Genomic DNA, 14,094 nt, shown 5'->3' with positions numbered 1-14,094 from the left:
ATCAATATACCAAAATTCACGACGATCTTCTTTTAAAAAGTTGGAAAATATAACATTTTATTAAAATTTATATTTTATTTAATATGGTAGAGAGCAGTGATACTAAATATATAAAAATAACACAAAATTAAAATCATAACCGAAATTAAATGAAATGATATAATAATTGAAGATGTTGGAATGTAGTTTATATTTTCAAAGAACATCACATTCAAATTTAAACTCAATATAAAATAAAGTACAAGTCCTGTACCGTCTACAAATCAGTAAAGACTAAGGTTCAACATCTAATTATCAAGTGTCAAAACCCTATATACATCAAAGTCTGAAGTCTCCACTCTATCACGATCTCTCCTCATCTCCTGGACCCTGATCCTATCCCACCTGTTATCATGTACACATACAAACAAGACAACAGTCGGATAATTCCGGTGAGAATATAATCCCAGTATAAATCAACGAAACATGCAATCATATGATAAACATAAAAGCATTGATAGATAACAGCAATATATATCAAAAGCTGAAACATAATCAATATCAAACTGTCGACAATGCTCGTGACTCCACGACTCAGACTAGACTCAATCCTAGTCTAGGGATCCCGGTTTCCAGATGTGGGTATTCCTATATCGACCAACAGTAATAGAAAAGATTCCAGTTCTATCCACGTCGATATAACCAAACATCCAGTGTCCTGACCTAACCGTCATGGACTGTGGTCCTATCACCAATACATTATCTTGTGACATCGTGCAATGTGCTCGTGGCTATCCCGCCACTATCAGGTACTTCTGTCACAAGATTACTCGTCTAATGCATGCTCCTATAATTCCATAGAACAAGCATTTAATCAAATCAATAATCACAATAATAGAACATAATAATAAGTATGTGATTTAGGGAAACTCAAGTACATCCTACTTGAGTCGATGTCCCAGTACCACATTGACTTATACCTTTCGTTTATTGCAGTTTTGATGACGTTCCTGTCCGGAATTCAAACTCTGTCAGTCCCTCAATCTGGCCACGGCAATATCAATAATGTCATATCAATATACTGCTCAAATCGATCCCAATCTGATCAATATTTCAAAATCAACGGCATAATCGCATAATCCCGATATCCCGGTCAATACAACATTACCAGATAATAATTCCCTCAACCAATAATCAATACTGATAAACTTTGATATCATATCTCAGTCAATTAACTTCAGAAAATCATAACAATTCCATAATCAGTCCGTTTCTTAATCTGACTTCGATTCTATGATGTCTAACATGTCAAGAACATCATATATGAATTCCATTCAATTCTGACAACATCATAATTTCAAAGCATGTCAAACGTAGTAAAACTTACGTCCAGTTGTAGCCTGCGTTGATAGGAACATAGTACTGAAGTCGGATTTAAAATCGGACGGACGGATTTCTCACAAAAGACGTAAGGATTTTTCACTCTTTTCCAGAAACCTTTTCTCGATTCCCTTGTTGCTGAATTGCGAAGGAACCGAATGGCTATATATATATATATTTATATATATATATATATATATATATATTGCATGTAATTGATACGTGTCTCCCTCAAAATTCATCCAAAGCCTCTCACGCATATGCGCGAGACTTAATCCTCAGCGCGTACATGCACAGCACCTCGCGCATATGCGCGCCCCTAGCCATTGTTCAATTTACCCAACTCTCGGGTACCCTCGCGCATATGCGCGAATCTAAGTCGCGCATGTGCGCCCAACTCTCTGGACCTCTCGCGCATGTGCGCGTATTGAGGTCGCGCATGTGCGCCCAATGCTCGGTCTCTCATTATGGCTTCCGCACAGCTCGCGCATATGCGTGCCTACTCTTCGCGCATATGCGCGAGACCTTCGGTCCTCGCACCAACAATTCCCACATAAAATCTTCTTTTGTGTCTCGGTTAGCCCCTCTCATAATCGTCTCGATTAAAATCAATAATCTTAATTTAACACGATATTAAATCTCGGGCATTACAGGGTTTGTATTGGCATGTGCTATATTACACAATTTTCTTTGAAAAAAGTGTCAATTTGATGAATTTCAAATTGAACTAGATAATGAAGCTCAATTGTCTTCATCAGGACAAGTTTATGAAGGTGACGACTTTGATCAGTTATTCAATACTCAAAAACAACAACGAGCAAATGCTAAAACATGGATGAATATCATAGCCAATGGAATGTAGAACGATGTTGATCAAATTGTCAGTAATGATTAGATTTTTTTTATAAAAGACTACTCATTATTTTGAGTGTTCTTTTAATAAAATTTTATTATGAGCTTATAAAAATATTATTCATTAATATGTTGAATTGACATAAAGAATTGAAATTTTGATTTCAATAAATTGGATAGTTCATTTGTCGTTTTTCACAAATTAAATTGATTTAACTTTTAAGTAAGTAAAATTCATTTACATTCATAAATAAAAAAAATAATTTAAAATTGAAGAGGTTATCTATGTCCAATAATTATTTTTAAAAAATTAATAAAAAATAAATCACAATTATAAACTACAAAATTCACATAATTCTATGAAAAAAAAAAGTCTATAAGAGTCTATGAAATTTGTTTTACAATTCTATGAGATTCCACAAAAGTCAATAAAAATCTATCAACTCCACAAAAGTCCATCATTTAAAAAAAATCATTAAAAATCTTTGAAAATATAGAATGAATACACCCCCATTTTCTATTTGTTTTCAACTATTTAATATTGTATGTGAATATATTGATACGAATATATATATCTTTTTATAGTAATTTTTTTGGGAGGAATTTTTAAATATGATAAAAAAAAACACACACACAACACACACACATATATAATTATTAAATATGGATAAAATTCATAGACCAATAGCTTGAAAAAAAGACTAAGTAATCAATGTATCTATTAATTAACTTTATTTTGAATAGATCTTTTTTATTAGCTACTAATGAATTGTTAAATTAATATGATCTATTACAAACAATTTGATATATCTAACAGTTAACTGTATTCAAAAGTATGTGTCTGTTGTGAGACGGTCTCACAAATCTTTGTCTATAAGACGAGTCAACCCTATCGATTTTCACAATAAAAAATAATACTCTTAGCATAAAAAATAATATTTTTTCATGGATAACCCAAATAAGAGATATATCTTACAAAATATGACCCGTGAGACCGTCTCATACAAGTTTATGTCTTTTTGAATAAATTTTGTTTTGGTTAGCTATCAATGTATTGTCAAATTAATATATGAATTATTGCAAATTTGATATGTGAAATCTACAAATTTAACTAAAACAATTATTTTACCCTCAAACTAAATTATTTTTTCCCAACTTTGTCTTCATAAAGTGTAAATAGTAGGTTGTCTGTGAGAATGTTTCGTAGATTTTTATCAGTGAAACACGTCAATTATGTCCATTTACAATAATATGTAATACTTTTGACATAAAAAATAATAATTTTTGATGAAAGTTTTAAATAAGAGATTCGTCTCACAAATTAATACGTAGGTTCATTTTACAAAAGTTTTTGTGAAATGTAAAATTGGTTGGTACTAGTATTACTGTGTGTTTAGTGATTTCTTTTAAAAAAAATATCGAATTGATATTTTGTGCACAAATTAAAATCCAAATAACCATAAAATTACGAAATGGGTCATATTTTGACATGAAATAATATATAATTTATTTCAAAACATTTTTTTAATTTATAATCAAACATAGCCATATTTTTGCTATTCGTTATATAATTGTTTGTGCTAAAATAAATTAATTTATATTAATTATTTTGATTTTGAAGGGCGAATCTCAAAACTATGTTTATTCGAGGGGGCTGACGGCAGTTTACCACATTTCCTGTCCGAATCCCATGTTCGCCACCACCTCTGTCCGTGTCCGCCTCTTTCTTTGTTTCTTTCCAACATCGGCGCTTAAAATTCTTCCTTTCCCTTCAAAAAGTGCATATCAAATTTGAAATTTTCATTCTCAGTGCTGCCATTTCGTGCAACAATCTTTGAAAAAACATTACCAGATTGAGGAAAATCATCTTTAAAAGTTCTGTTAATCCATCGAAAGAATTGGAATTTTGAGTGGGTTCGAGTTTTAACTCAAAGGAATTGAACAGCCATGTTAAATCGGCTAATCAGCCAGCGCCGGGCGCGCCAGTTCCGGCGACTTTTGCGCAATGGCAAGCTCACGCTTTTATGCCTCGTTCTTACCGTCGTAGTCTTGCGTGGGAATCTTGGCGCCGGAAGATTCGGCACGCCGGAGAAAGATCTTGACGAGATTCGAGAAACCTTCTCATACATACGCAAGCACGCCGAGCCTCGCCGCGCTTTGGTAGAGCCTTCAAAGGGGCAGCGGAAACCCAGTGATGGTACGGAAAATGGCATCAAGAATTATGCTGAATTTGATATGAAGAAGATTTTGAAAGACGAGGATGATGGGGTTGAGGAATTCAAGCGTGATTCGACGCAACCTTATAGTTTGGGTCCAAAGATTGAGAACTGGGATCAAATGAGAGACGAATGGCTGAAGAAGCATCCAAATGTCCCTAATTTCATTGCAGAAAAGAAGCCCAGGGTATTGCTGGTGACTGGGTCGTCGCCCAAGCCGTGCGAGAATCCGGTGGGGGATCATTACTTGTTGAAATCGATCAAGAATAAGATTGATTACTCTAGGCTTCATGGGATTGAGGTCTTTTACAATATGGCCTTGCTTGATGCAGAAATGGCGGGATTTTGGGCGAAACTGCCGTTGATCCGAAAGCTTTTGTTGTCCCATCCAGAGGTGGAGTTCTTGTGGTGGATGGACAGTGATGCAATGTTCACAGATATGGCCTTTGAGGTGCCGTGGGAGAGGTATAAGGATCATAACTTGGTGATGCACGGTTGGAACGAAATGGTGTATGATAAAAAAAACTGGATTGGTTTGAACACAGGGAGTTTCTTGTTGAGGAATTGTCAGTGGTCTTTAGATATTCTTGATACATTGGCACCAATGGGGCCGAAAGGGAAGGTTAGGGAAGAAGCAGGGAAGCTTTTAACTCGGGAGCTAAAGGATAGACCGGTTTTTGAGGCGGATGATCAGTCTGCAATGGTGTATATATTGGCAACACAGAAGGATAAGTGGAGTGATAAGGTTTATCTTGAGAACACTTACTATCTGCATGGTTATTGGGGCATTTTGGTGGATAAGTACGAGGAAATGATTAAGAAATATCATCCGGGTCTCGGTGATGACCGTTGGCCGCTTGTTACTCACTTCGTGGGTTGCAAGCCTTGTGCAAAGTTCGGGGATTATCCGGTTGAAAGATGCTTGAAACAGATGGATCGTGCATTCAACTTTGGAGATGACCAAATCCTTCAAATATATGGTTTCTCTCATAAATCACTAGCCAGTCGGTGGGTGAAGAGAACACGGAATGAAACTGGCAATCCTCTTGAAGTAAGAGCTCATCTGGGGTTGCTTCACTTGCATCCTAAGCTGTGAAAATGTCATTTTCTTGAATAGGCATGGAGATCCGATGAAAGGGACTGACTTGCCCTTTTCATATCAAGATTTTTGTTTCTAGGAATACATGTAAAAATTTCGAATTTTTATTGTTTTAGTGTAATTCGTTTGTATGGATTGTTCTGCTGCACGGATTATATTTTGAGCTGGTTAATCCAATCCGAACTCATCCCTTTTCTGTTTATTTGATTCTTTCGCTGAATTTCATGATCTTCGCAAATTGATGTTTGTTCTGCAATGCCACACAGCTGGTGGACCTGTAGTTTCATCAGTTATGATGGCCTACAACAAGTATAGGATTCTTGGTTTTGGCCGAGTAGCTCGTTTATGCCTCAATCGGCATCGAATTCTTCTCCATTTTTTCCACTCAAAGCACGCGATTTAGGCATGTCGGGATCGTGCCATGTTTTTTTTTTAAATGAAGTTACTTCCATTGATGTGCAAAAAGTGTTACAATACAAATACACCAAACATCCCCAAGAGATACAACACGAAATCAACAAATTTATGTCAGTACATGAAACATATCAGTCGAAGTCAGAATACTCCTGAAGACGTGAATCTGAATCTTCCTAGTTACTGTAACAACATTAGGCTTCTCATTTTCAAACATAAGCTTGTTCCTTGCATATAGTATATTGTAGCTGTAAGCACTGTACAACACATCTTAACTAGTGTGGATTTGCTCCTATAAATGCTTCGAAACGCCCTGAGTACTGCTGCCTGTTGTACCATGTTTCTCTTCATTCTCAGCCATTCTCTGATCGCATTCTATATGGTACTGGAGGTAGAACACCCGAAAAACAAGTGCTGGACTGATTTACTCCCATCATTACATAGTATACAAGATTTACCTGTCACATGAACAAGTCTGTCCTGAATAAGGAGTTTCTCATTTACTAGTTACCACAACGTAAATCGGTGCTATGGGAAAATGCATGGTTTCCTCAAGAGAGGTTGCCATGACCATCTTCCCTTTTTTGTTGACAAAGAAATCATATGCCACTAGATCATATCCTAAATTATCGTCTCGCTTTTTAAATTGATTTGCATCCATATCTATTATTTGAGAGTAGTTTGTTATATTGAATCTTGCATCGAAATTACTTTTTGTATATATACTATATTTTTCAGAGTCTACAAAGTTATTAACATTACATCACAAGAAAAGAACAATTCTTTAACCAAACATCAGGTCAAGTGATTTGTACCTTTTCCGGGCACCAAAATAGACAAAGTGTCGAAAAAGGAAAACAAAAGACAAAGTGTCCACTACATGTCCAATTGAAAACTGACACGTCGTTATATTCACCATCACTGTCGCACCAAATCAGCATTAACGCATTATTCATCTGCACTGCTAAAACCTCTCTTCTCCCCATTAAAAACCCTAACTTGTTATGTGTAAACTGTTCTTTTATTGACAATACTTAGTGTTAGATTCAATATTTCATGGAGAATAATAGGCTGGGTGAGCAAGATTTTTTGGTAGCTTCGATTTCACAGCTATCCATTTCGAGCAATTCTTCGCCGCCGGTGGTTGCCCGGTTTCGCCCCGACTGGCTCCAATTTGACCTGGACTCCGATTCAAATAACTCCGTCCGATTCGAGCTACGAAACTGCAGGGTGAGGTTTTTTTTTTAAAAAAAAAATTTCTTGTTGCATTTCGTTAACTTCACGTATTCAAGTTCGAGCTTTTTGTACCAATAGTGTTTGGTTGGAGGTTTAGCTTGGTTTCATATATTGAATCACATTTGAAAATCTTTGTATCCGTGCTAAAGAAGTTTGTAGTGCTAGGTTAATGAAATTTGTGCTACTGGAATTTAAGTATCAGGGAAGGATCGTTTTACATGAATCAGTTGATTATTATTTCGAACTGCTTTCACAAAAGTTCGTTTTTTTTAATATGTTTAGCATGTCATGTAGTGATGGTTTATTATAATGTTTGTTTCCTTCTACTTTCCAGCTTTTCAAGCTCGGACCATCTCAATCAGTATGTGTATCTGAGGCTTCTGAAGTAAATAAGGAGGTATTATACAATTTAACTTACTCATGCAACAATTTCATGTTCGCAAGGTTGTTTGTGCCACCCTTTTGGTTATTTCAGTTTGCACCACTACTACTTTGATTGCAATCATGATTGTTATATGTGTATGGAGTTCTCTATGATCTTCTGTATCTTATAAGTAATATGCTTTTTTTTGTGGTAATGGTGAAGATAAAAAATAAGGATTTTGTTTTCTTTTAAATTTTTTTGTAGAAAAAGAAGGATTTGTTTTTATGAATGGCGTGTAGTTAATAAGATGTAATGGTTATTCTGTGAATCAGAAGAAGTACTCAAGGGGCATCACCATACAGTTTATAAATGAGGAGGAAAGTTTGGCTTTCCATTGTGCATTTGAGCAATGGAAGAAAGACGCGACTGTTCAAGGTTAGTTTTTTGCATGTTGCAGGTGTCTCGTGAAAGATGTAATTGTGTGATTGTCATTTGTTGATTTGGTTTTAAATGATGGTGGTTGTAGAGTCCATCATCTTGTGTATGTAGACTATGATGTCATTTATTTGAGACTTACGCAATTCAAGTGTGATGTTACTAATTTCTAACTTTTATGCTGGACTTGCCATTTTCTTTGCTACCTCTAAACATTTCCTTTGTTTCAGTCAATGTTTACCCTTTATTTGGCATCATTAAGTTCTGACAACACCACTACAATGACTTTTTAAATGACAATTTGTCTATAAATGTGATTGCATTACGTGTCTGAAATCTTGTTAAGAATCTGTCTCTTGGTAACACTATAGCTTTTTGATTCCCCGTTGATATGGGTTTAAATTCATGCACATTTGGCTTTTATCCATTGCCTTGGTGTGAACCAAAAAATCGCGATTGCGTTATTCTAGACATGTACGCATGCAGATTTTTTTAATTATTCTTCTAAATATGCTCCATTATAATTGTTGTGATCTGATTTAAATTCAAACTTAAATCTAGATACACGCTGTAAATGTTATAAATCTGGACTCCAAAATATGGAGTATAGGCACTGGTCTGTAGTTTACAACCGTGGAACACTTTTTCTATGCAGTAGCAATAATAATTCATCATGCAAGTTTGCACATGCATTCTCATCAACAATGTCTGCAGTGGTTAAGTACTTGCAATTCTGAATTAGATTAAAAACTCTGATGTCAAAGTTTTGAGTGAGGATTCACTGTACTAATACTATAAAGTTAAAATATCCTTATAAAACTTTCATGTCATGCAGTCCAATCTTCTGTCATTCTGGCAGAATTTGATTTAGTTAAAGGATAATCCGACAGAAGTAAATAATACTGAGGGCAGAGGCGCATGGAAACTCATATGCAGTTCTTTTTCTTTTTTTTGCAGGATCATCTTTGCCAAATGGAACAATGTCATCTAAAAGTAAATTTGATGACAAAATAGAGGCGTCCTCTGCCAAAATGTACTTTCATTACTATGGACAGCTTCTACACCAGCAAAATATGATGCAAGATTATGTGAGGACAGGTTACATATCTTAGACATAAATTTATATTTCTTTGAAATTGATTTTGAACCCGGGCACTCACATCGGAGCTTTTCCTTTTACCTGCATTTTCATTGGCATGTGCTATTATTTTTCATTTAGAAAGATTTTAATTCAAGAGCCTTACGATTCCATGGCTTCTCTGGTTGCTGAACTAAAATCTCAAGTCTCATTAGATTGCTGATTTATTAGAAATTTGTGTTCCAGGAACTTATTATGCAGCAGTCATGGAGAATCGTGCGAATTTTGTTGATCGTGTGGTAGTTGATGTTGGTGCTGGTAGTGGCATCTTGTCATTGTTTGCTGCTCAGGTGCTGAATTACACATGATTCTTCGCACTCCCTCATTGAATAAACTGATTACTTTACCATCATTGATTATCGGTGGCTGATTTAGATATTCCTTTTCGCAGGCCGGTGCCAAACATGTGTATGCTATTGAAGCATCAGACATGGCAGAATATGCTCGTAAACTTGTAGCTGGGAATGCATTACTCATCCAAAAAATAACGGTGATATTTTTAACCATACTTTAATATTATTTTCAGATAAGTTGTTTGCACTGTTATCAATATAATGTCTCTGTTTATTATGTAGGTTGTAAAAGGTAAAGTTGAAGAGGTTGAATTACCTGAGAAGGCGGATATTTTAATTTCCGAGCCAATGGGTATGTTTGCTTATCTTTCTTTTGTCATCTGGCAGATATAACATTTTGATATTTTGGAAAGTCAATCTTGCTAAACCAAATGAAGAGAACTTTAGTATGCATGGATCCTTTTAAATTCATGGAAATGCTCTTCTGTCTTTCGATAGTTTGCAGTTCAAAGAAGACCTGAAGACATATAATGGCCACTAATTTTCCTGCTGCAGGCACTTTGCTAATAAATGAAAGAATGCTTGAGTCATACATAATCGCGAGAGATAGATTCCTTGTTCCAAATGGGAAAATGTTTCCAAGTTTAGGAAGGTATCTGTTATCCAAAATAATCTCCTTTCTGTGCTCAATTCTACATTTCTTCGAAGTGGGAAAAATTCTCCAACTTTTAACTTGGACAATGAATTGGAAGTTGATAACTCCATCCTTTTCTTATTTTTCTCGGTTTCATTGTCGCTGTATTTCGTCTGAAGTATGTACTTGTTTTTTACTTGTTTTGTTTATATCATACATCATGAACAGTTTCGTTTCTTAAGATAATAGGAATGTGTTTATGCCTCTGCTTCTCTTTTATAACCATTCTATAATTTCTAGGAGCTTTGAATTATAATAATGCTTCAATGATTTTGTTTGTCATGACAGAGTTATATGTAGCAAATTGAGCTGGTTTTTAAGGTATTCATTGTATGACATTCTTTGAAGGGCAATGATGTTCCTATTTCCATGTACTGGTATGAAAGATATTTTTAGTGTTTATACTCTGCCAAATTGTATTGATATTTCTATTCCGAGTTGTCTATATGACTAGAAAGCACCTCAAACTATCTGTAGCCAATCAAGTAACCTAATGGTAGAGACGTAGAGTTGTTGGTTTTCCAAGATTTAGGTCTTGTTATTGAGTCATACTGGGGGGGTGTGTGAATTTTTCTTGATAAAAGATGCATGACTGTGCATGTGCCTGTTTTTTCTATTTGCTGCTGTAGGGTAGGTTATTTTTCACATCAGTAAGAGCTTTACTTTGCGGTTTTCTTCTGGATATATATTTGTACTTGCTTGTTCTTGTAGGATACACATGGCACCATTCAGTGATGAGTATTTGTACACGGAAATTGCGAACAAGGTTGGCTACTACTATTGCAGCAGGTGTTGCTAATGTCCTACTGGGAAAACCAGGGACTGGTTAGCCATTGTTCATCAATTAATATTTTAGGTTCAACGAGGGAGAAATGTCCATTCATTTCATGGAATTTTAATTGTATAACCAAGTCAAGAATGTTATGGCGCTGTCGTAACATCTTCGCTTGACAATGAATGCTTTTCTATTGCGTTTAATTTTGTCTTTCATTTCCACCTAGGCTTTATTTTGGCAGCAACAAAATTATTATGGTGTAAATTTGACACCTTTACATGGTGCTGCATTTCAAGGATACTTCTCACAGGTTGGCTTCAATTCTTTCAATATGTTTTGTTTATTATATGTTCACAATAAGTTGCAAATCACTTTAAGACTATGTATTAAGTTTTCAATCCAAGATGCTTTTCATATAATGTGTCTTTTATAATTTCAAATAAATATAAGACAATTTAATTCTGGAGTGATAATTTTCTGGTGAGTCCCATTGTCGTGATCACATCTGGAACTTAAATGTGTGGATCAAATTTTGTTGAGACATTGTACTGCAAATATTCTTGGGCATGTCATAATCTACTTCGTATTCTTTGCAGCCAGTGGTAGATGCTTTTGATCCAAGATTATTGGTGGCTCTTGCAGTTTCCCACGAGATAAATTTCATGTCCTCCAAGGTAATGTTAACTTCAACCACGTATCTATTTTGTATGCGTGCAACTTCAAATTTCATTTATGGTTGATACCTGAATTTCAGAAATATTTTACTGAACTATCTCCTAGTCATTTTGTTGACTGTTTTGTTAGTACATTCACTCTAATTTGATCGGGGACTAAGATGGTTGGACACTTTTTTTCATCCAATGCTCCACTAAATAGATGGAAATCATTTTGTGGTTAGTAGAACCTCTTGGAAATGTGAAGCAAACTCATTCATTTTGCTAAGGGGATTGTTGGTATTGTGCTATACCAGAATTGTGATGATAGTGGTTTGATGAACATTTCTCTGAGAAAACAGTTCCAAAAGATTTGGTTTATTTTTAACCATCAATCACAGCATAATTTACAAATGAACTATGGCAAATAATTTTTTGGTTTTCGAAAAAATGGAGTCACTGGTGGACTCAACGTTTGTATATCTAATGGTCTCTTTACTTGTGATTCATCTCCAGAACTTTTACCACAAAAAAATTGCTGTGAAGGTCTCAGTTTTTTTAGTTCCTTGAAGAGTATGCGACCTTCAGAATTGCAGCATATTATCGGTTATCTTTTTTAAAGTTGTAAATATTGAATTGCATGCTAAAAAATTATTAAAATAATGACAGGAGGAAGAATTATATGAAATTGACATCCCATTGAGGTTTATAGCTTCCGTAGGAACCAGAATCCACGGGTTGGCTTGTTGGTTTGACGTGTTGTTTGATGGAAGGTAATTTTTATGACTTGTGTTTGCATTTTCTCTGTTTTGCCTTTGCACCCTGCTGACCGCATCAAATTGTTACAAAAATAGCACTGTACAAAGGTGGCTTACCACTGCTCCTGGTGCACCTACGACACACTGGTACCAGCTACGATGTGTATTGTCCCAGCCAATTTATGTGATGCCTGGCCAAGAGATAACAGGTCAACTACGAATGGTTGCTCATAAAGCACAGAGTTATACCCTTCACCTAACATTATCAGGTTGGTTTACGCAGTTCTTTTTGTAGTCATGCACGAATCTTTTTAAATGTGTTTGGTTCCTTCTATCTCGAACTTGATCAACACTATCATTTTCCAATAATATAGCTAAAATGTGGGGCCCTGGTGTTGAACAAGGAGGAATACTACAGACGTCATCTGGTAAATTTGACCTCAAAGAGCCCTATTACCGGATGTCTCAACCTCAGGCATATCCAGTGGCCCAAGAACAACCTCCTCAGCATCTACTACAAACACAGGTTTTGAGCATGCAGCTGTGTTACGTTTACCATATTCTCATCGAATGAAAGCAATAAATTTGAGTGTTTATGAAATTTGTTCCGTATTTCCCTCTTCCCACCGGAACACATCTTTGTTACACTTATTCGAGCTTTTAACCTACCTGGTAGTAATACTGAGTTTCTTCCCCAGAAACGACTTTTAGGTAGTTTGAAATTTCTTCCCAAACTTTCTGGCCATTTTTCAATCTTGTTACATTTACAGCTCAGCGTAAAATCCAGTCTCAACTTCATTTATTTTATATTCTTAAGCCCACGCACTTACATAATCATAAGCAGAAGCATCCTTCGATTGATGGTAATGCAGACTTTAAGTAATATACATGTTGCATTTTGCAGGATTTACAAACACTGTCCCAGGATGAAGAAGGTTCAGATTTATTGCAGTAATCTTTGTGATTCAGAGTCAGAGCTTCCATCACCACTTCAGTGACAAATATACCAATTGTTTCCTGATGCTCCCCTTTTTATTACTTTGATTTTCATTTCTTTGCTTTGAGACCATGAAGAGCATGTTTCTTTCTCTAATCTTATTACTTGTCTAGCTTGTGCGACTGCACTGATTATTCTAGGTGGCTTTCCGCCCCATCATAATTCATGGTTTTATTCAATTCAGATCAACTTTTTGGATCATGGCAAAAGCGACTTCCGGAATTCGTGTAATAATTTACCTATTCATTCATGATTAAGATGAGTATTTTTAGAAATATGGTAGTTTATTTTTTTCAATACATCGAACCCCAAGAGAGTTCCCAGTTTATTTTGAGACCTCTATGACACAAGAAAAATAATGATTGGCACCTCTACGAAAAGAAAGATCTTACAAATAAAATGAACGTTGGATTCTGGAACATTAGCGAAGAAAATAAAGTTATATTTCATTCACGCGGCTTCATTACATGCAAGTTAAGCCATATAAAATTTGAAGTATACAAGTAGTATCGGTTGAGCGTTACCTATGATCAAATGCAAAAGCATATGCTTAACAACAAAAAGAGAGAACTAAAATAGAGAAACAAAAAAAAAATGTGACATGGGTTTATTGACAGCACCTAGCTTGAGTTCTTGTTGGTATGAGGGAAAAAGCTCCCAAGCATCGCTTTGGCAATCGGAAGGAGAACTATAGTAGCGATTTGTAGCTGATCTGAACTGCTTGTCCTGATACAAACCTGCCAACTTGGCTTTTTGTTCCATCCAGCCCGAATCCGAACGTGCAATCTGGAATTCTTACCAGAAGAAAACT

The 14,094-nt window shown here is 35.5% G+C and overlaps 2 protein-coding genes across 2 annotated transcripts; both read left to right on the top strand.

The window, feature by feature from the left end:
* The first annotated feature begins 3,867 nt into the window (after positions 1 to 3,867).
* On the top strand, positions 3,868 to 5,728 carry LOC142543341 (xyloglucan 6-xylosyltransferase 1-like). The gene has a single exon (XM_075650546.1). The coding sequence runs from the start codon at positions 4,159 to 4,161 to the stop codon at positions 5,521 to 5,523; it is 1,365 nt and encodes a 454-aa protein (XP_075506661.1). The 5' UTR covers positions 3,868 to 4,158; the 3' UTR covers positions 5,524 to 5,728.
* A 1,075-nt stretch (positions 5,729 to 6,803) lies between these two features.
* Positions 6,804 to 13,484, top strand: LOC142543340 (putative histone-arginine methyltransferase 1.3). The gene is made up of 15 exons (XM_075650545.1): positions 6,804 to 7,170; positions 7,511 to 7,573; positions 7,873 to 7,975; positions 8,933 to 9,073; positions 9,300 to 9,403; positions 9,505 to 9,603; positions 9,689 to 9,758; positions 9,962 to 10,058; positions 10,812 to 10,866; positions 11,102 to 11,185; positions 11,472 to 11,549; positions 12,198 to 12,301; positions 12,383 to 12,555; positions 12,661 to 12,812; positions 13,191 to 13,484. The coding sequence occupies exons 1-15, from the start codon at positions 6,997 to 6,999 to the stop codon at positions 13,239 to 13,241; spliced, it is 1,548 nt and encodes a 515-aa protein (XP_075506660.1). The 5' UTR covers positions 6,804 to 6,996; the 3' UTR covers positions 13,242 to 13,484.
* Positions 13,485 to 14,094: the final 610 nt, after the last annotated feature.

This window comes from Primulina tabacum, chromosome 4 (assembly GCF_025594145.1).
Source record: "Primulina tabacum isolate GXHZ01 chromosome 4, ASM2559414v2, whole genome shotgun sequence".
NCBI classification, from domain to species: Eukaryota; Viridiplantae; Streptophyta; class Magnoliopsida; order Lamiales; family Gesneriaceae; genus Primulina; species Primulina tabacum.
This window is presented reverse-complemented; position numbering and strand designations above follow the sequence as displayed.